This window comes from Sardina pilchardus, chromosome 6, assembly GCF_963854185.1.
Source record: "Sardina pilchardus chromosome 6, fSarPil1.1, whole genome shotgun sequence".
NCBI lineage: Eukaryota > Metazoa > Chordata > Actinopteri > Clupeiformes > Clupeidae > Sardina > Sardina pilchardus.
This window is the reverse complement of record NC_084999.1, coordinates 34,592,312-34,615,322: the sequence shown is the minus strand read 5'-3', so window position 1 is coordinate 34,615,322 and position 23,011 is coordinate 34,592,312. Positions and strand designations below refer to the sequence as shown.

The 23,011-nt window shown below is 40.5% G+C and overlaps 1 protein-coding gene across 2 annotated transcripts; it reads right to left on the bottom strand.

Annotated features, from left to right (window-relative positions):
• Positions 1-1,377: 1,377 nt before the first annotated feature.
• Positions 1,378-22,378, bottom strand: cep76 (centrosomal protein 76). 2 transcript variants are annotated; one of them, XM_062539662.1, is made up of 12 exons: positions 22,099-22,378; positions 21,753-21,908; positions 16,256-16,325; positions 15,901-16,125; positions 14,357-14,542; positions 14,015-14,112; positions 13,212-13,340; positions 7,780-7,968; positions 6,985-7,151; positions 5,921-6,248; positions 3,620-3,837; positions 1,378-1,638 (listed from the first exon to the last, which is right to left on the bottom strand). In XM_062539662.1, the coding sequence occupies exons 1-12, from the start codon at positions 22,168-22,170 to the stop codon at positions 1,500-1,502; spliced, it is 1,977 nt and encodes a 658-aa protein (XP_062395646.1). In that variant the 5' UTR covers positions 22,171-22,378; the 3' UTR covers positions 1,378-1,499. The 2 variants fall into 2 exon arrangements, with proteins under 2 accessions (XP_062395646.1, XP_062395647.1); XM_062539663.1 differs by lacking the exon at positions 21,753-21,908.
• Positions 22,379-23,011: the final 633 nt, after the last annotated feature.

Here is a 23,011-nt window from a genome sequence, read left to right as displayed (position 1 = left end):
ACTATGAACAGGCGAAGTACTGCTTCTTGGGATTTGCAGAGGTAACCTCAGGGGCTTACAGGCGCTGTGTGCATCACTTTGCCCAAGTAGAAGTGCGGAGTAATCCCTATGTTCTCCGGGTTCCATGTTCCCTGGTTTTTCCCCAAAAGGGTCCTATGCTCCCTGGTCGCAATACATACCGGGGAACATAGGACCCTACTGGGAAAAGTGGGGAACATGGGACCCTTTTTAAAGGACCCAGGGCACATACTGTATGACCTGGGGAACAAAGGTACGCTCCCAGTAGACCTGGATAAGAATATAGTTCCATCATGCATATGCTTAGAAAATCGCTCTCATTTTACACTGGCTTTTGTGCATGTTGTAACTATACAAGCCATAACATGTAACTTGAAAAATGTTTTGAGTTCTTTTGGCGCTTTTGGGAGTTATAGGCTAGTTCAACCACCTCAATGAGCTGTGCTAAGCTAGTCTAAGGCTGGGTTTGTTGATGAGTTATGCATGCACATGTAACGGGTGCTAGCTGATTAGCTATGCTGTGGAACGTTAGTAAACCTCACTCCCCGACACTTCAAGAGCGCTGCTGGCATGAAAGCTAGTAGCCTGGGCTTTTAGCTGGATTGTTAGCGCGCTCGACTCCCGATCCGAGGTGCTGCTGTCTCGCGGGTTCGAGTCCGGGCGTGTGCAGGGCTGGACCGCGGTGGTTCCACACAACGCAGGTTACATTGGTGCCGTGACCCGGATCGGGAGTGAGGTTTAGGGGGGTGAGTGTAACGGGTGCTAGCTGATTAGCTATGCTGTGGAACGTTAGTAAACCTCACTCCCCGACACTTCAAGAGCGCTGCTGGCATGAAAGCTAGTAGCCTGGGCTTTTAGCTGGATTGTTAGCGCGCTCGACTCCCGATCCGAGGTGCTGCTGTCTCGTGGGTTCGAGTCCGGGCGTGTGCAGGGCTGGACCGCGGTGGTTCCACACAACGCAGGTTACACACAGACAGGGTATGATGGCAAATAAGCTCATTTCCCAAAATGGTGGTGTGTCCCTTTAAATCGAATTAAATCATCATGCATACGCATACATCATGGTCATGAAAACTGACTTTATGGCCTTCGTATACCTGTTTTTTTGTATGCTAATTAGCGAAGAGACTAAGCATTTTTCATATTTTTATCTAATGTGTAAAGCTGCAAATCCTTATGAGATGTCGCAACAGACTACATAAAGCCACTGTGGTAAAATACCAGTTTTCCTTAGCCAAGATGCATGTATTAAAGAATATCTACAATCTCTTTCGATCAGTTGAAAGAGCCATGTCGCTTTTGACCTGACATTGTTATGGGCAGTTACCAGGATAATTCAATTAAAAAGCAGGATCCATATATTTAGCACTCATTTATATATAAAAATACAGCCAAACAGAAACAATACACACACATGATGAGCTGATGATGAACCTTTACAACAGATTTGTCTTATCTTGAATATTTCACAACTGGTCACATCACAGAATAGAGTGGTACTTGCAGGCAAACATGACCCAAGTAGCACAGGCTGACTCAGGATAGACAAACACTCGAACTCGCACTGCCAACCGCACATGGTCTCCACGACAGCAAAGTATCTCCTCACAGAAGTGTGACCTGTTTAAAAATAGACAATATTCATTTGAAGGGCTGTCTGATAAAACAAGATTCAATTATACTACCAATCAAAAGTTTCTGCACAGCCAAGGTTTTCAACACTTTTTCATTTTTGTTTTTGTTCTTGTGAAGCATTAAAACACAACACTATACTTGAAGGTACCTACATAACGGCTAGCGACATGACAGCAATTTATGGCTGACGATTGGCAATATTTCATAGAATTTATTGAAGTTAATGGGGCCACGCATACAGCAAGCAGAACAAAGGCCGTCGCATCACTCTTATTGGCCTGAGGCCTCTTTCTATTTTGATAATATGCGCAAACACTTTGTCGATATTGTCTTAACGTCGAAAATCACAATTTTCGCAATTGCGGTCTTTCCATTAAATAATAGCCTAAACTAAATTAAAATATTGTGTATTCTCGCGTGCTGTAAGTCATTAGTAGACATGGCGGATATCAACATAACCCAGATTTACACTAAATACATTCAAATTGCCACCACGGCACTAACGCTGATTATCAGCGGAGGAGGCGAATGAGACTGCTGGAGGCACTCTGGCCACTGGAGCGACAAGCCCCTTATATGTTGGAGCGGTTGCGTATGCAGCGTTTTTGGGAAAGTGTTGTCGGCGAGTTCACAGAGGAGCTGTGGATTCAACATTCTAGGCTGTGTCTGAAACATCAGTACGCACGCTGGGCAGTGTGCATTTTCCGGAAGTTAAGTCAGAAAAGACTGTCCAAAAGTCAAGCGCTCTCACTAGTTGGGTACTTCGTTTGGCGTGATTTCCAAGCGTGCATCGATGCATCTTTTTTGCCCTCAGGTATCCCATAATCCATTGCACAGCGCAAGTCAAGCTCCACACGTCATGCAAATCGTCAACACACCCCCCTCCCCGAGTCAGGTGACGCAAACTAGTTAGTGCTGTCCAAATGTAGGTAGGGACGCATACTGAAGAGCAAGCTAACTAAGACGCTACTGGAAATAAGGTACTATCCAGCGTGCACGCTTGACTTCTGGACACAGCCCTAGAATGACATGACCCACTTTTAATGAAAAAAAAAAAATTCATTTCATCATTCTCCCGGTACCACTTCCTGTGGACAGTCTTCTTCGTCGTTTTCGTTCCTCGTAACATCCGGTTGTTGGATCACGTGACTCGCGTGATGCGAAAAAAAGTGTTTACATTGCAGTTTTGCGAAATATACAAATTTACTCTAAAAACCACCCCACCCGAGCACAAAAACTTTGTGTGTTTCCATTAAGCACAATTCTTTTTGCAACTCTTACTTTGCGCAATTTAATGGTCAATGGAAACGCGGTTCCTGAATCGACGGGAGGATCGCGACGCCAGTAGTGTGTGTAGTATAGTGATTAAAAGAATTCCACCGTCACATTCAAAATGAGTCATTCTTTATATGCCTACAGCGTCCATATCATGTTTGGGTCCAAGTGTCCACAGTTCCCATATCTCTCTCCCACTTGCTTCCTGTCATACTTCACTGTCATATTATCCTAACAAAGGCAAAAAGCACCAAATTCCTGGGGGTGAACATCAGTGAGGAACTCTCCTGGACCATCAACATAGCATCACTGGCAAAGTAAAACCAACAGTGCCGCTACCTCCTCCACAAACTCAAGAGGGAGAGAGCCCCCCCACCCATCATGTGCACATTCTACCAAGGCACCATTGAGAACATCCTGACCAGCTGCATTACTGTGTGGGACAGGAGTTTGTTATTGAAACAACACCTCTGTGATAAAAAAGACAGAGATTTTCCTGACAACTGACGTAATTTTATCTGATGTCTGAGGATGTCTTAGTACACCGTACCACAGTCATTTTCTGACACAATTCCCATCTCTCTATCCCTTTCAATTCTTTCCTACTATCCAATGAAAATGTACCCCAAAATTGTTTTTTGTATGCATGGGAACCGAGGTCTACATTCATGATGCACCGAAGGTAACCCACCTGAGACAGGTAGCAAAAGCTCGATGTGCATTATGGTGCAGAAATTGGATAGGGAATCCTTTAAATGTGTGGCCATCAGGGACTGCTCTTCTGACAGCATCCTGAAATTCCTCATTGCCACAGGAGACACCAGTACATCGTTCAAGCTCATAAGCTACCAGTGCTGCAGAAAGCAGGTATGACAGGTTGTCATCCCATATTGTAGCCAAACCCAAGTCCTGCAACACACATAACAACATTGCAACATCAGAGCATGGTTATACTAATCGGTAACAAGCACAGAGGTCACAATATCTACACATACCACTGCATCATCATCTACCATGCATCAATAAAAAAATTATAACAGCAACAAATTACTAAATAAATGAACTGTAACATTTCATCTGGGTCATTCAATGTGGATTCACTAAAAGTCTCTCAATATACCACACCAGAATATGTATGGTTACAAAATATACAGTATTTTATTGCAATGCTATATTGTATATTTTATGATTATTTTATAACCATACATCAGATAACATCACAGCAGAGACAGGATGTCATGTAAAAAGTCCACTGTGAACCACCAACCCACTGATGTTTCTAACCGTTTCTGCCCCACTAGCAGAACCCCTGATGGTTACTGATTATTGACATTCTCTATGTCTATGTGAGGTTAATGTAATGATGTTAAGCACTCCAATATTGTCAATTGTGCTTCTATGAGCGAACAGAAATGATTCAAACCATTAAGCTGTGACTAATGGTAAAGGTCTCAGTTCTTTCAAACTTGCATGGATGAGACAACCGTGCTGACTGCAATGCAGAAAATGGTTACCAGTCTACCCTCTGTCCTTGGCTGAGTGTGCTTAGAATGTGTATTAATTTAGATACTACTGGACAGAGGGCTGTTAATGCCCCAGATCCTTACATTCAGGCTATCCAGGCCCTAGATGACTGTTACGGCCAATCCAGGCAGCTTGTTTTGAAATGATGAGTTATGATGGAGTAGGGATGGATCACGATTTCCTAATAGTTGATTTAATTATTGAATATCGAATGGTTAATGTGATTATCATTTGTCTGCAAAATTAAATAAATACATTTCCCAATGTTCTAACTAACGCATAAGGGTCATTCCATGTCAGTTCAACCAGGGCCCACGCACTTAGGTCTGAAAAAATTACCAGGTGTACCTATGTTACCCAGGAGACACACTGTAAACTTAATGTTATGTAAGACTTTCCAAGATACAGCCAGTTTTAAGGGGGGAGGGAGGATGTCGATTTCGTTCGACCTCTTTTTTTTTGTCAAAGTTCACAAGCCCATAGCACACGAACTGAACCATGTACAGTAGGAGGCTCCCATTTTACATTCTGGTACATAAATAGGAATATTATGTAGGAAAACTGTCATGTTTGGGATGATCCTGCATGGTCAGAGCTGTCCCTCAAAGTTGGTTTTGATACGTGAAAGCTTTGTTGAAATGTGAGCCTTCTTTCTTTGATTACAGCGCCACATAGTGGTCAAAATATACCACATTTCTTGAGGCGCAGTGATATCACGCCCTACTACTGCTTGTTGCCTATGGGGACTATTTTCAGGTGATGTGTGATATCACTGCGCCCATGGTACATTTGCAACTTTCCTTGATTATTACGCCAGATGAGAGTGTAGTTCCATGTCAAATCAGCCAAGAAAATCGCCAGGTTTCATTTTCAGTTTGTCTTATTGCACTTTCTAACTTCAGAAGAGACAAGTTTTAAATGGGAAAATTAAACCGATTCAATGATCTATGCTAGGCTGGTGCTAAAAGTTGTATCGCCAGACAGGAAAAAGGTATATATCAATTGTTTTGTTCAAGGGAAGGTGGAAAATAACAATTCCCCAAATGGTGGAATATCCCTTTAAAAGACCCATTGTGTGAAGTTTCTTCTCTTTCTTTGGCAAGTAGCCATATAATAAGCCATGTATAATATACGAGATAATGTACCGCCTGTCGGAAAATAATAATACTGTGAGTGGGGGTCCTGTTCGCCCTGTCGGGACAATACATTATTCCTCACTTTACTATTCCACCATTCTTCCATATCTCACTATTCTTTTCAACCATGAACACAGTTCTGCAGTGTTTTGATTTCTGTCTGATCCTGTTAATAACTTTGTAACCGTCAATTGCAGAAATGCTGTCTACTGTTTCCTTTCTACTTCAATGTGCTCTTCAGTAAAGCACTTTGTGTGTGACTTGGACAAATACACACCCCTTGCTTTGTCATTTCACACAGTGCTGTGCATTGATTTTCATCCTTTTCCTACCTTTCTGTGTTCGACCAACAAATGACGCAGCTCCAGTTCCATTTGATTACTGGCCTGAGCTGGATCGAGTGAGGAAGCACAGAGAGTGGGCACAGGAGGTAACGATGTTATGGATCCTGGAGCACACACAGAATTTAGTGCTTCCTGATTCATAGCCTTCCAGCAAGACTTGTCTTGTAAGTCAAAAACACACAGCGGTACAGTATCCGTTGGCTGGCAGTTTGCAAAGAAGGCCTTGTGGTTAAACACACAGCCAACAGTCTGATAGGGGTAGGAAGGCTTAGGGTGAGATGTCATATCATCTGGATCAATCAGCCGATGGAGGTACCTGAGGAATTGCATCTGTTGGTTAAGGTGGGAAATATATAAAGCATAATCTCCTCTCACTTTCTCTCAAACACCGACATGCATATACAATTTAGGATTCATACAAAACTGCAAAATCCTACAGGGCATTGAGGACGAGAAGGGCAGATATGATGAAGATCAGGAGTCCTCCTCCCAGCTACTTATATGTGACCCTGTAAAGCGGAACCAGTCGTTTCGGTAAAATTAATTAAATTAAGTTATTGTGCTCACGTGAACGGCCATAAACTAAGCTTTCCAACGATATGTATATCGAGGGTATTACACAAATTATCGCTAAGATAACAGCATCCAAAGTTGACATGGTTCTCCTGTCACGATATGCCAGAAGAGGAGAAATCACCTTTTTAAGCGGCGCGTGCACAACGGGAATGACAGCAAATGTGTTGAATCTTCGCCGGGTTTAACAGTCAAAACGTATGTTTTTCCGTGAAATGCGTTCACGATATGAAACTGTAGACTGTGTACAATCGAATTAGGCGAAAACGTGAAATTCAACATATTAACCCGGAAGTTTGTTATTGTTGATTTTCTCAAAATAACGTTGTGCGCAAAACGACTGATTTCGCTATGAATGGTCACATATGGTAAGTGAAGCACTAGGCAAAGTAACAGGCAACTTGTCCCCGAGTAATCATATCATGATGAATGAACCTATAACAAGGTACCGTATGATGAAATATAAGGGGCTCTCTCACCTATTACCAGTCAGGCTTTCCCAGAAGGTGACAGCGCCATCAGTGCCACAGGTCATGACCCATACATGAGGAGTGTTTCTTGCCTTTGTGCCAACACATACATAGGCATCCAAGCCGAAACCTAGAAGTAGGCTGCACAAGAGGGTGGCATGATCCTCACAGTCTCCCTATGTAGAAACACACGTTATCAGGTAAATGTTTCCCACATACAAGTACTTGAGAGAAGCTGTTTAATGCACATTCCTACACTTATCCATCGTTCCATTAAGTTTTGACTTAATAAAATGTCAAGCTTGTGAATTCAAGTGTCATGTCAGGTGTATACTGAATACCCCCAGATATTTTAACCAGTACACATGCACTAACAGAAATCTCTAAATTACTCTACTGGGTTGAGTATTTGAGTTTGAACTAGAATTTAGCATTCCCCTAGCATTTAAGGAAGAACATTTATTTATTTACGATACATTATTCAATCACAAAGAAAATTGGTGTCCTTAGCGGTTTGATTTTTAATAATTTTGTTAATTAAGGCATTAAGATCAATTGTCAAATGATAATTTTATATTCCTCTTTTTAGGCAACTTTAGCATGGTATCAAATAAATGTTCTCCCCACTGTATAATATAAATGTCAAAAATATATATTTATGGAACAATTCACATATATTTCAAGCTATATTATGAACATATATTTCAAATATATCTTTTTGGTGTATGGGATTACAAAGTTGCATGAGATGACTGTTCCATGGGTGAGGCCATAGCCACAAACAAAGCGTGGAAAAAGTCAGACCTTATTCCTGCAAAGGAAGGCCATCATAGTGCACCACTGCTCATGGTAGCTGCCACCTCCAACCACAGGTACCCTCTCCTGGGCCAGTAGGCTAACAAAGCGGGCTGCCTGGCGTGGCGATTCTAGAAGCCGACCTCCACGAAGAATGCGCACATATGAACAGACAGGTCGATTCATGCCATTCTCATCCTGCAATAGTACAAAGTGAGAACAAATATTTTCACAAAAACACTGGAAATACAATGGCTGTTGACAAATGCACATTTATTTTCCACATACATTTTCAGCAGGTTCTTTTTCATTTTCAAAAGTTTCAAAAGTGAATGAATGAATGAATGAATGAATGAATGAATGGGCCCAAGGAAAACTTCCAACAACTCCTGTCTATGAATAGTTTGATGCTCTGTCCATAAATGCCTGTTAATATTCTATTTACTTCCTTACTGAGCCAAAGTGGAAAGTTGTCAAATGTTGCACACCTGTAAATGTGCCAATGAAAACAATAGATGTGGTCAGGTCCATGATCCCAACTTAACGGCACTAAACATTATCATGCCACTGACCAACAAAAAGAACAGTTCATAATGACCCTCACTCGCTATCAAAATACCAACAAGCTGTTTGATTTGCTCTCAAAAGGAATGAAGATGTCATTCTCATTGGTTTAATGGATGTTATGCCCAAAACACACCCATAATGAATTAAGAAATTAAGAAACAGCCATTTTTCATCTGTTAAAACAATGAAAGTGAATTCAGATAAGCTCTAAACTTTCATGCACAATCATCACACTTCACAGTGTGTTTATATTGAAATACTTGCACAAACTTGTGCAATACTTTGTCTTTGCACCAACATCATGTTACAAGCAAAAGTTTTTGGGTTCTCTCAATCCATCACGTAGCAAATCTTACTTTACTTACTTCACTTACAGTAATTGGGAACGCATCTTGCGTACACGGGAGAGAGACAAAGAAAGTGACAGATTCCAGCTGACCTGTCATTGTGTGTCTCCTTTTTAAATATACTGTAACACATTTCTAAAAGGAAATCACGAAGGCAACAAAGACGAGGCTGCGACATGCAAGGTTCCCACTACTGACCATTTTTAAACTCAGAAGACCCACTTCTACAGTATATAATCACCTTCCTTAATTAGTGAGTGATTCCAGACATGTTCTAATGAGGAGACACGGCACTAAAAGAATCTCCCATAGAAATGTATGGGGCTAGTTTGTAACGCAAACATGGCAGTTGTCCACATATTCCGCCCCTTCCACCGCTAAAAGCTGACAAGTGAATATATTATGCTAATCATGTGGTATGTTGTAAATACTGTACGTTGAGCCGCTGGAGCAAGTTCATTTCAGTGGTTGGTGAAGCCTTGCTCACGCTCAGTTCTACCCGAAATAGATGCCTGATAAGTGCCCAAAATGTGTTGCAATATGACTACCGAGCGGAGGTACTTGCCTAAAAGGACTTTGTCTTCCTTTAAGTACTGTATATCTTTCCTTTTCTTTCTCACATCGAAGCTTATGTTTGTTAGTTTTCTCATCTATTTATTATTATTATTATTAGTAGTAGTATATTATTACTAATTGTTGGGAATGTCTGAGAAACTCCACTACCTTGCTCTAGCCTGGCATGTATGTGTGTAGTGCTGTAAAGCAATGTTACATCACAAGACCTGATACTCCTGAGAGACTTTCTGACTCTGAGGCTGGCGGCTCGCAAAGTTGCAAGACTGTTTTTTCCGATCACAGACACTAGGGGGAAGCGAAACGGCCACCGATCAATCAATCCGGAAAAAGTCATATAATTATTCCAATAACTCCGAAGTTAAAGCAACACCATGTAAGTTTTCCTCTCGGGGTCCCCCTACAGTTGGGAAACGGTCATTTCTTCTACTTATGTCGTAAAATCTGTGCACGGTCTGTGCACGTTCTCGGTATTGGGATGTTGGTCATTGTTGGTCAATTACTTATTTAAAAAAAAAAAACGATTAGGCCTACGATATTTATGAGCAATAGCGTAGCCTAGGGTGGTCATTTTTAGTGTCTTTATAACATAAAAAAAAAATCGATGGTCACCAGATATTGTATTCTATGGTATTCACGTCCATAGTGGCATATATTTGCACGCCCAAAATGTTTGGAGAGGCAGAGCTCTTATAATATGATGACAGAATCTTACACGTGATAACTTTGTTTTTCAAGATAATTGTTTGGCCAGTAGCCTATAGGCGGTAGATTTACACGTTGAGCTAACTAGCACACATAACCAGCTCCCGTGCAGTTTGGTTGGCAGCATGATGACATAGAATCTAGTGACTAGATGACAGAGCTAGGATACACGTGCTTTTGTTGATAAGCAGATTTCTGCAGGAGGAGTTCTACGTCTTGGGCAAACTCGGACTGCCTGCGTTGCGTGTGAAATGTATAGGCCTAGCTATTCCAGGTAGCCTAGCCAATAGCATGCATTTCAGCATATCATCATATTAATATAATTTCATGGGTTTTATTTTTTTCAAACGCCAAAAGATCACGTAGCTCATGTTTATAAGGCATCAACTGTCTATTCAACGCCCGCACAGAATTTGAGGAAGTGGTGGGGGAAGTGTGCCCTGCCGTAAAGCAGTCGAATTTTGTAGTTCTTTGGCTCGTACCGGTTCGTACCCGAACCCCAAAAGGTTGAAAAACTCCATGGTGTTGCTTTAAGGTAAATTAAGCTAAACAATTGCATAGTTCCCCTTTAAATATAGAGTCTGCATCCATAGCAAGTCTTGGGCCACTTCAAAACAATGGACCCACAGAAGGACCAGAGGACACAAATACAGTACCCTCCAGAATTATTGGCACCCTTGGTAAAAGTTGACTAAAAATAGGTCTAAAAAATAATCTTTAGGTAATTTATTGTACTCCCACAATGAAAACAATGAGGAAAAATACACCCTGCAAGGGAAGCAAATTTATTCTGAGAAAAAGGAAAATCTCATAAAGAAATAAATGTTTTTAATAAAAACACGTCACTCACAATTATTGGCACCCCTACTTGTAATACCTTCTTAAACCTCCTTTTGTCAATAAAACTGCATGTAATATTCGTCTCTGACACCCCATAAAGATTGAGAATACAAAGTAAGGGATTTAAGACCATTCATCTTTACAAAATCTCCCCAGATCGTCCAGATTGCTAGGTCCACACTTGTGCATTCTTCTCGTTGACTCATCCCACTGTTTTTCTATGGAGTTTAGATCAGGGGACTGCTATGGCAATGTCTGAAGCTTGATTTTGTGTTCAGTAAACCATATTTGTTTTGATCTGTGCATTTGTTTTGGTTCATTGACCTGATGAATGATCCAATCATGACCAACTTTTAGGGCCTTGGCAGAGATTGTTTGATTTCCTTTGAAAATGTTCAGGTTTTTCTTGGTGTTCATGATGCCATGCACCTTAATTAGGTTCCCAAGGCCTTTGGGAATTAAAACAGCCCCACAATAGCACAGCCCCTCCACCATAATTCTGATTAGGCATGGGGTTCTTTTTAGTATAGTCATTCTTCTATGTACGCCAAAGACACTTGAAGTGTTTTTAGCAAAAGAGCATCATTTTATTTTCATCTGACAATAGACCACACTCCCAGACATGTCATGGTACCATTCAGTAACTCCTGCAATTTACATTGTTCATTAAATGACTCTACTGGCTTTAACCTGACATGCTGTCTAAATAATCTATTAGCAGTGAGGTCACTTTTGAAGATTTTTTGGGGGGACTTGGTGACCCCAAGATGATAGCTTTGTCTGTAACTCTCAACAGTGGTTCTTATGGATTTTTTTGCCTATCATACCATCCTCCATACTGTGCGTGGGAGCAAAATAGCCATGGGTCTTTGTCCAAGCATGTTTGCCACATTTCCAGATGATTAGAACCTTTTAGTCATCATTTTAATTGGAAATATAGGCATTTTCAACAAAATACCTAGTTTCCATAGACATTCTGTTACTTACAAATGTCAACACAATTTCTTTTTATTTCAATTTAGTGTATTCTCTTGTCTCTCCAATGTTGAAAAATGACTAGAGGATTTAGCCTCTGAGTGACTTCATTTTCATACCATACTAGTGAAAAAGAACGTCATGAACTACTTCTGAAAGTTCACAGACACTCTGATTTACTTTAAAACGTTGCATTTACATAGGAAAATGCTCCTGTTAAATGTTGTACATAATATGTTTCAGGGGTGCCAATAATTGTGAGCAAGCTGTTTTTGTTAAAAATATTTTTTTCTTTATGAGATTTTCCTTTTTCTCAGAATAAATTTGCTTGCCTTGCAGGGTATATTTTTCCTCATTGTTTTCATTGTGGGAGTACAATAAATCACCAACAGATTATTTTTTATACCTATTTTTAGTCAACTTTTACCAAGGGTGCCAATAATTCTGGAGGGTACTGTACTTGACCTGGGCCCGTATTCACAAAGCATTTTATCTTACCACAAAGAGTACTCCAAAATCGCACTAAAAGATTTTAGCCAGAGTTTTCTCTTAAAAGCTATTCACAAAGCCTCTCAGACATGCTTTTAGTAAGGAGAAAGGACAACTCCTTAGGTAAGATAGAAGCTCCGTTGCTATGGTTGACGTCATTACTTATGCACAAGCTTGATTAAAATGACCACCTTGATTGGCTGATGATTATATAACGCAGGAATGATGAGAAAAACTTCTTCATCATTTTATTCTGTGTATTTCCTGCAATTTCCATCAATAAACAGATTTGTAAAAAAAAATAATAATAATAAAAACTAATTATATATATATATATATATATATATATATATATATATTTATTAGGGCTGTCAAAATAACTGATTAATTTAGATTAATTAATTTGAGATAAAATAACTAATTAAAAAAATTAACGCAGATTAATCGATGACCTTTGACCCGGAGCCATTCTAGTCATTAACCATTAGACCGTAAAATGGGGAGATGAGAATTTGCTGCCTGGATCATTGATTGGAACATTTACTTTAAAAAAAAAACAGCCTGACGGTGTTAAAAAGAAAGTGTTGATAAAAACAAAGTCCTCTGCAATGTCTGCAGCACAGAATTTGCATATCACCGGAGTTCGTCAACTCTTAAGTACCACAACACTGCAAAGAAATAGTGTTGACAATGCGATTTTACGATTACATTTTATATGCGATTAATTTAGATTAATTAATCACAGAGAATGTAATTAATTAGATTAAACATTTTAATCGATTGACAGCCCTAATATTTATATGTATATATATATATATATATATATATATATATATATATATATATCAAAACAAAACCATTTCTGGCAGTACTATAGGATAGTGCATCTTCACTGCTTTCACAGAGTGATAAAGTTCATACCAGCAAGAATGTATTCACACTCACCTGAGCAAAGATCTTCACAAGCTTATTCTTATTGGATGGGCGAATCTCTAAAAATTCCCTCCACCATTGCTTAGCATACACTAAAAATAAGCGTTCTTTTTCTGAAGTCTTCTGCCTCTCCAGGGATTGCTGTAGAAAAAGAGTTCCACCAAGTATTTATGGAATACGAACAATAGCTATCCTGCCGGCTCAATGTTGATAGACGGTATAGTGAATTAATCCTACAACATACAGTACATTCACATTTAGTCATTTCAATTCAGTCTACTTTCATCAATAACTGTGCTCTCTGGAAAGTGAGCTCTGTCTTATTCAAGTAGTGTTACAAAGGAGGTACTACAAGGGGTAAATTGGTCCTATGCTGCTGTATAGCTTTATGTATAGCATAAAAGTAATATTTTGGCAATGAACTTCTAAAGAAAGGCAATGCTCCACTTTTACACCACCAGTCCATGTTGGTTCTGATTCTCTCTCTGACCCCAGGCCTATCAGCTTCAAAAACATATTCCACTTCTGTGAGTCCTGGTTCTAAAGAGGATTCCTTTCTCACAAAGTTGGCCGTGATTACCAGTCATGTTCGCTAGTCACATTGTTTTTATTAAGTAAAAATGGGGCTTTTCATGATGTGCTGCATGCAAATCATTGAGAAATGTTAAGATGTTTTCAGATCGTTATGAAAGTCTAGCAGCTTAGATCAAACTGGGCAAGCCACCATAGTCTCTAGACAATTAATGTGAAACATTACTTTTATTCTGAAAAAAGGGTCTTTCAGATACCATTACCTTGGCACATCTTTGTCTCACCTGAGTAGTAATGACATCAACAGTGAGGTGGTCTACCAGGGGAGGATAGAGCTCCAGCTTCACATTAAGAACTCCAATGGGCACTTTGCACTCACTCCCTGTAGCCCACACAAACAAATACACAAAAGTAGTAATTTAGCAGCGTACAGAAGCTAGTTGACATATCTGAAATCACCACAATCTCTCTCTCTCACATACACACAAAATCATTGAGAACTGTTTCTCTAACCCTAGATGCTAACTGCTAACTAGGCCTATGCAAAGGCTGCGGATATATGAAGACTAGCCCTGACTGACACAATTTACTCTGGCGGTGATTATATTATTGTCAAAAAATCTAACCAACTCCAAGAAGCTCAATTGCGATGCTAGTCCTTCCATTAGGAGCACAAAGAACAGTTCGCCAGTCCAAGAAGTGTGAAGACGTGAGCACTGTATCCCCTGATGTGTCTGTTTTGATGAGCACCATATGGATGGGATCACACATGGAGAGCATTGCGGAACTGTCTGCCATTTTGCTTCCATTCCCTAGGGGGGAAACAACATTAAGCAAATCTTGCAAAAAGCCTTTAGTTTTTGAACCACCTCCCCATGTAAAAAAGCAGAACCGTAGTCTTTCATTGAAATGAATACATTTGTATAAAATATTTTACTGCAAAAGTAGTACATGAATGGTTTTTGCATCCTCTGTAAAACTGGAAATACTGCAAAATTTGGGATTATATAATGTCCATAAACATTTGTTCACAGTCAACTATGCACACAATGAACCATCAACTGTTGAAACATTAACTATTTTTAAAATACTGTACATACTCTTAAACAAACATTGAATTCAGACAAGTTGTCTGGTTATTATATTATATACATATATATATTAAAATTAATCAATGAATTTTAAAAAGATTGAAAATGAAACCGAATTTAATTTTAAGATTTGGACAATCGTGACACCCCAAGAGGCTACCAAAATGATATTTGTGCACATTAAATGTATAAAATCCGAATAACACACCCAATTGGATAATACAAAATCTGTATAATCCAAATTAAAACATATTTCTATTCCACAATTAAATTCATGTAGCTATTTATTACCTCTGACCTCTGAACTTGCATAACCAACCTTCAGGTCAGGATAGGCTAGGCATGGGTAATTCATCCCCGGACCCATTATTGAATGAAACAGTGACTGCGTTTACATGCAGGGAATATTCCTGTTTTAAACGGAAAATTAGCAATATTCGGTTTGCACACGAGTCATGTAAACTCTTTATTCATTCCGAATTTGGCCGTATTCCGGTTTATTAAAAAACGAATGAACTCCTTGGTTTATTCCTGAATTAAACGGAATTCATGGTCATGTACTGTATACACCGTAATCGGAAAGTGCTCATTACCGGAATGGGTTTTCGCATGTGCGCATGTCCAATTGGCAGGTGTTTTGGCTATTTAAGCATCCCGGATTCCCCCAAGACTGCACAACAGAATATAATTAATAAATTCACAATTCATTTTCCCATGTGTAGGCTTAGTTTTTTAGAAATCAACAACTAGGCCTCCTACTTGTTACGAGGCAACTTCATTCATAAAATGACATCATGATGACGCAACCAATCAGCTACGTTGGTCATCTAACCGGAATAAAGCCATCACTATGTACAGTATATGAGAATATTCCGGGAATACAATACTCTTCCACACATATAACGGATTATTCCTGATCTTGTTTTAACCGGAATATTGACTTCATTCGGAATTTGCTGTGCATGTAACCGTAGTCACTGTCTTGTGTGTGTATGTGGATAGGAGTTTGGGTAGGGGCCCCTAGCTTCAAGGAATAAAGGTTGGAAAACACTGCTTTAGAAAACTGACATTTATTGTACCTGTTGCATCTTGATGGACCTCTAATAAGAAGCTCTCTTGTAGATCTGGTTCACAAGCACAAGGCACAGGTTTGGAACGGAAACGTTGGTTACGGAAGCCAAGACAGAGTGTCATGGTAGAGCAGATCCCACCAAGTGTTTTGTCAGGCTCTTGTAAATGTTCAAGAAATGCCTTTCCTCCCAGGATTTGAACATACAGGTATCTTCTTTTGAGATCAATATTAACTGATAGGATAAAATACATAATTTGAATAAAATCATCAACTCCACTCCACAAATGATTGACTCTGGGTAGTATGAAGAAATGCAAAGAAATTATTTTGCAGGTTATAGCGCAGTAGGCTAGTCTACTTACTTTTCTCTGCATGAGTTGCACTGCTTTTTCCAGACTTGTTTGGGGGGTTGTCTGAAGTCTCTGCTTCTGTCTAGAAACAAAAATAAAGCTTCTGATATTACCAGAGGAGTAGGATTAAGCCAATCTAATGCTGACCTTGAGGGCAGAGCAGTTGTTTAGAGCCTGTATTTACACATCATCTTAAGGCCTGAACACACCAATTTGACCGGCCGACCGTCGGCAGAAAAGCTGTCGGACTATCAGTCAGGCTCTCGTCTCCCCTGGTCGGTCAAAAAAGTGCCACAGAACTCACCGAAGCGACGCTGACGCCGATTGTACATTCTGCGCGTGCGTGAAGTTTGATACATTACCCATAACTGCAGGCTTCAGTCAGCCGAGTAGATGAGTAGATATCATGCAGGATTCGCGGAACTAATTGCCACAGTTTTTCTCTGATTAAGCAATAAGAAAATATAAATATAATTATACAGTGTGTATTATTTTATTGCCATTGCTTGTGTGTGATGCCAATGAAATACTCTCTTGGGCACGAAATAAATTACTTTTCGCCTGTTAACCTAGCTAGCTAGCTTGCTAGCTAATATTAGCACAGTAAACGAAAAGTGAATGGGAAATATCAACCAATCAGATTGGTAATTGAGGCCGACGGCCACTGGCCGACTCTACATGTGAAGTCGGCCAAAACTGGCCAAAATTAGCCCCGATGCCGACGACGACTGGCGACGGCACGGGACACACGAAACAGACTCGAGTCCCCGACCGTCCCCGACTGCCCGCCGGCCGATTATCGGGTTGGTGTGTTCAGGCCTTTAGCTGAGCTAAAACACAAGTCCTTGGTAAAGGGGGATACACACATAAGGATTTTATAAGGCCATGTGCACACGGAGACGGGTTTTGGGTTAAACGCAGCTGTTTTGCATCGTTTTGGCCGATCATCCAAACGAATACTGCAAACGCAAAGCCCTAAAACGAATCGATCTGAAACCGGGTCCCAGAGTGCATACGTTCGAAAACGAAGCCCTCTAGCGTCGTGAAGCCCTCTCTTTCGTGAATCTTTTTTGTATATGCTTTAGTTGGGTAAACTCTCTGAATTATCTTGAAGGACACTTCATTCACCTTGTTTGTCATTAGGTAGCGTTTGGACGGGGGAAGACGCATACCTGCGTTTTGATGATGTCATCGCCACACTCCTCGACCTCTAGCCCATACCTGTCAACATTTAGCTTTCAAAATAACGGGATAACGTTACTGCATTTCGGTCGTTGTTTTTATCTTACCTTGAGCCTATATGCAGCCTATCCAACTGCTGCCTGCAGCCTACTTCCAAAACTCCAAAGCTGCTGTCAGATTTTGTTCCGAGGACACAAGTTAGGCTACCAACACTCAAGAACAGTTTGTGATGTGTTAATCAATTCAATTTCCAACCATTTCCCGCTTGCTTGCGAGACTCGGCTGTGAACTGCACCGGTTTCCTTATTTGGGTTTACGTTGCCAGGTGTTAGCCTATGATAGAACGGTTGAAATAAATTGAAAGTAGGTGATTGCGCAGGCTATGTGTCGGGTGTATGGCAACCTGGTGTCAGAAAATGAATTGATCAGTGATTTTCGAATGAAGTATGATGGCCATGCAAATTACGAGAGTTTTCCGGGAGAAACAACAAAACGGGAGGGCGGCAGGAGATGACCTTAAGATAGGAGAGAAACAAGGGGGAAACGGGAGTTTTGGCAGGTATGCTCTAGCCTTCCACTCATAACCTGTAAAAATAGTTTTCACCTCGACGTCTCATTAACACCTCTTCCTCTCCGTTTTTGGTGATTTGGTGAAATGAAACAGCGCCACGTATAGGCCTGGAATATGAAGTAGCGTGTTGAGATGGATCCGTTTGGACGCATATACTCTTGAAACGCTGCCAGGGAAAACGGAGGGGGGGGAAGATCGTTTTGCTACGTGTGGACTTGGCCTAAATCTCAACCGATTTTTTATCTGTGAAAGAAGCCACAAAATCTTTCTCGCCTGCCCTCGGAACACCCCAACACACAGGATTTCCAGTCGCAAATATTGAACATCTTTTAAAGGAGTCATAGAACGCATATTTTGACCATTACAAATTGATCTTTGAGCCTAAGTAATGTCATATGTAAATTTGTGGGGCTGAAAACGCCCCAGGAGCACTGCTAGATCGCCTAATACAAGGTCATAAATAAGCCTTGCAATGAAACAGTTTGTTTTTCCCGCCCACTCAGCAAGTTCATGAATATTCAAATGAGATGCGCGCTGATTGGTCTATTGGCCGATCTGTCCTGAAAGTTGATTGGCTCAATCCACCGGTCTGAAGCTAGAGCAAAGTGAAACTACGTTTACTGCTGGTAAATAAAGCCAAAGTCTTTGATAAAGCTATCAACAATGGATTTAAATAAGGAATACAGCCGTACATGTATAAACCGAGTCCGAAGAAGGTTCTGACGAAGATGAAGTGCAGCAGATTCCCCAACAGAATGAATGTGTTAGATTGGTAAATTTTATCAGTACATTTCTTAGTATAGTAACTCTCCAAAGTTAGCTGTAATAACGCTAGCATTACAACGTCTCTGCCATAGACCACATATCTAGATACTAGCATCGTAAGAGCAGTTTAACAAGAATTATTAATCGAAGGTATGCAAATGAGAGGGGGTGTATCTAAAGGGGGATGGGCGCCTATTACGTGTTATCTGAGCTCTGTTCAGATTGGAGCATTTCAACACGGCTGTTTCTATTTCCCAAATTGCATACGAAAGCAGGCGGGGGACGCGGTAAAGTCTTTGGTGTTGTCCTTTGGACACTGCTCGCAGCCTAAATTCAACAGGAACAAGGTGAATGTGGTTTTGAATTCTAGGACTCCTTTAAATTTACGATTATCGGCGCACACCACACACTACAAGACAATCTCATAAAATAATCTTAACTCATTGGCTGCCAGCCATTTTCAGTGCAGAGCGCTCCATACTGCCAGACGTTTTACAGCATTTTGACTGTTTTTTCAAGATCCACCGAACGGTGAGATTTATGACTACGTAAACACTGAAGGTACCAAATGAAAGAGTAGACCCTCTTCTTTCACCAGGAAAAAACTGTTTGTTTCTATCGTTTTTCGTTCTTTAGTAATCGTCAGTAGAACATGGGTTAGTTTGGCTAAAAACACCTGTTTCTGACCAAAAAATGGAGAAAACGATCTTTTTGTGAAAATCAACTTTTTAACGATAGCGTTTCAGTAGTGTGTCAACCACGATTGCACTGTTATCTCGTCAGTCTTGTCAAGGTTGCTAGGGACTCTGATGGTCGCTATAGACTCTGAACAGGACGGTAGACTTAGCAAGCTAGCACTAGCAAAGTTGTTGTTAGTCTAAACAGCAATATCCAATGTAAATGGATCATACCGTTCACATGTTTTCCATCCTTGATGTAAGAAGTAAGCATATTTATTCCCTGCACCGCGTGCAAACTAGATCCACTGTGGTCGATCTTCAGTGCTAGCTTTGTTGTATGTCTACATGTGCACTCTACAGGCAGATACTCTGCAGGCAGATAATCATCCAAATGGCACTGCTGTCATCTAGCGGTTCGGATCGCTAGTACAGTCTGTTTACAAGCTTGAAACTCTGCCAGATCGTTCCCAAGCTCACCCATGAGCCCTCCCCATTGAAAAATGCAATTGACGTCTAAAGACGTCAATGGCAGTGAACGTATGTGTCTAAATTGACGTTTAAAGACGTCAATGGCAGTTAATGAGTTAAGAGTTTAATCACGATCTTTAATCACGATGTACATTCCCAACCGCCCATTGCGATCTTCTGAGGAGCGTCTGTTATGTCGACCAACCATACATGCTAGGTCAAATTGTAGATCCTATTCTTCAGTGGTTCCGTGTTGGTGGAATGAGTTGCCCAGTGCTCTCCGTTCCAGCAACAGCTTTGGATCTTTTAAGAGGGGTCTTAAGGCATATTTATTTAATATGCACTTAGTCCTTTGAGTTTGTGATGTGTTATGGTTTGTATAATAGTATTGTTTTGTTATAATTTGTCTATTGATAGAATTTGAAATTTATTTTGCTATTGTCCTTAAATTTAGCCATACCATGCTTTAGTTATTATTATTATTATATATAATTAACTGAGTGACTTATTTGATTGCTATTCTCATTTCACTGTTTTATTTCTCATTAGGTTAGTGCTTAAAATTATTGTTTTACTGATAATATTACTATTCTCCCTAGTTTGTAATTGTTCACTGTTAATTTAATTTGTATTGTTATTTATTTGTATGTCGCTTTGGACAAAGGCGTCTGCTAAATAACCATAGCCATAGCCATAGCCATAGCCATAGCCATAGCCAAGAGTTTAAGACAATCGTCCGTTATGTGTCTTTGGTCGGAAGGGGGAAAATCGGGGGGAAATAGAATAGAATAGAATAGAATATATACTTTTTTGATCCCGTGAGGGATATTCGTTTCTCTGAATTTAACCCAATTTAACCGAATTAGTGAACACACACAGCACACAGTGAGGTGAATCACACACTAACCCAGAGCCTGCACAACCAGCAGCGCTCGGGGAGCAGTGAGGGGTTAGGTGCCTTGCTCAAGGGCACTTCAGCCGTGGACTGGTCGGGGATCGAACCGGCAACCCTCCGGTCACAAGCCCGAAGACCTAACCAGTAGGCCACCGCTGCCCCCAAATCAGCCCGATTATCTTTGTGTGTACCCCCCTTTAGCTAAACAAAGATTGAGTGATTTTTTTCAAATCAGTCAAAGATCGTGGCTACAGCGCAATTTTAATAGTCAACTAGTTGACTACTAGCCTGACTCTCGCCAGACCCTTGTAGGTCCGCCATGCTCCACCAGAGGCGTTTCGCTGAGCTCCACACGTTAGTTGACTACGCCTAGTTGATGAAACCTAATGAAGATGCACTGATTGCAATTTTCTTGGCTGACTACCTCCAGAACATCCTCAACATCACAACTTGTGTAACCTTTTCTAGATAAAAAAAAAATGGCTGCAATGCATATATATATATATATATATATATACATACACTAACACTAACAATACACTAACCAGAAACTTTTAGGACCAGTCTAATTTAATCAACGGTTACGTTATTTGAAGAACGTATTTGAAGAACACATGCTAAAGTTGACTAAAAAGAGGAATATAAAATCATCTTTTGGAAATTGATCTTAACGCCTTAAATTAAAAATAAAAATGAGGAAATATCCACCAGTTTTCTTTGTGAATGAATAACGTTGTAGCTTATTGTGAATAAATAAATGTTTTTCCTTAAAATAGGGTCATAAGTATTGGAACCCCTATGTTAAATTCCCGTAGAGGTAGTCAGATATAAAATAGCCCCGGCCCCACATCATCACATCCCCTTGTTTGATTTGCATTGCGCTCAATGAGGTTCTAGAACTAGAGCGCTCTTTGCTTTAGGAAGACGTATCTAGGCAACCAGCTTTACCACGCTGTCAACGTGTAGCGTCAGTTCCTTCATAACATCTTCAACGATTCCTCTCTGCTGCAAGGCACGCAACATGTCCCCTTCGGACACAAATCCAGGATCCGAGTCCTCTCTTGTTTCTGCCAGTATACCACGTATCTTGTCATGGATGTTCATCTGATGGAAAGATTGAGTTGCTTATTGTAGCTTTCTAGCTATACGGTCAACAAATATAAGCGGCTAACGCTAATATCAGGTTAACTTTACAACTTCTCAGCTAACGTCACTTAACATTTAACGACATACCAACTACATTATTGTATGGCAAACAACATTAAGTTAGCCTACATGCATCCCTAATACCCACCTGGACTAAATGACAGCGGATGATCCGTTTTAGATCAGATCCTTTATCAGTCGGCAGACTCGGCAGAGACATAATGCAAGTTAGCTCACCTGCTAGACTTTATAGCGGGAAACTTATGCAAAGTTAGCGAATGTACTTTCGCTCCATGGGCTACAAAACAACAGCAGGCATACTGTACGTTCAACGTCAGATCATGGATCGTCCACACAACACGAACTAGTAGTAAACTCCCGTGCCGTATCGATAATCAGGTAACGTACTCCTGTAGGCTCCGTACTCCGCACCAGGTCCGCACCTCTCCCTCCCTTGTAAATAAGTGGGAGGTACCAGATATACTTCCTTTCCTTCACGTGATGCATGTTGGACTTGCCGTCTGTTCTAGGGTGTGCTCGTAAATTCCATCTGACACACTGGGTATTCCAGAAAACACTGACATAAACTAGAACTTCTAAGTTGTCTTTGTGCAATGACGGTAAGGTAACCGAGAGTATTAATTAATAGAACTCATGTCATGAAGCTTACAAGGGGGTGCGGCCAAAGATCATTAAGGGCGGAGCAAGATACTTCTTAGTTCATGTCGCAAAACGCGGATCACTTCCTCTCCATAAAGGGGTGTGCCCATAGACTAGCCTACAATACAAGTTACATGTTATATCAATCAATTATTCCATATACCATTCAACATGTAGCTACGTATTCAACAGCATATTAACCATACACACAAAACAGAGTGTACTGTACATCATTGCCAGGGGAACAGTCATACATTAAAATACATTAAAAAGATCGCAGCAGTAATAGTTTTAAAAGCTTTTGTTTTAGTAGAAAACCTGATTAGCGGCTACAACACGTGCATTTCTGTTGGCACTGGCCGTCCAGAGAGAGAGAGAGAGAGACACACACACACACACAC

Bases quoted from the DNA above. Each gene is read 5' to 3' on its own strand.
- cep76 (XM_062539662.1), bottom strand. From the start codon at position 22,170: ATGTCTCTGCCGAGTCTGCCGACTGATAAAGGATCTGATCTAAAACGG. The intron at 16,326-21,752 runs GTAAAGCTGGTT...TTTTGTTTCTAG, and splicing joins CGCTACACGTTGACAGCGTG to ACAGAAGCAGAGACTTCAGA. The intron at 7,152-7,779 runs GTCTGACTTTTT...GTTTCTACATAG, and splicing joins CCTTCCTTTGCAGGAATAAG to GGAGACTGTGAGGATCATGC.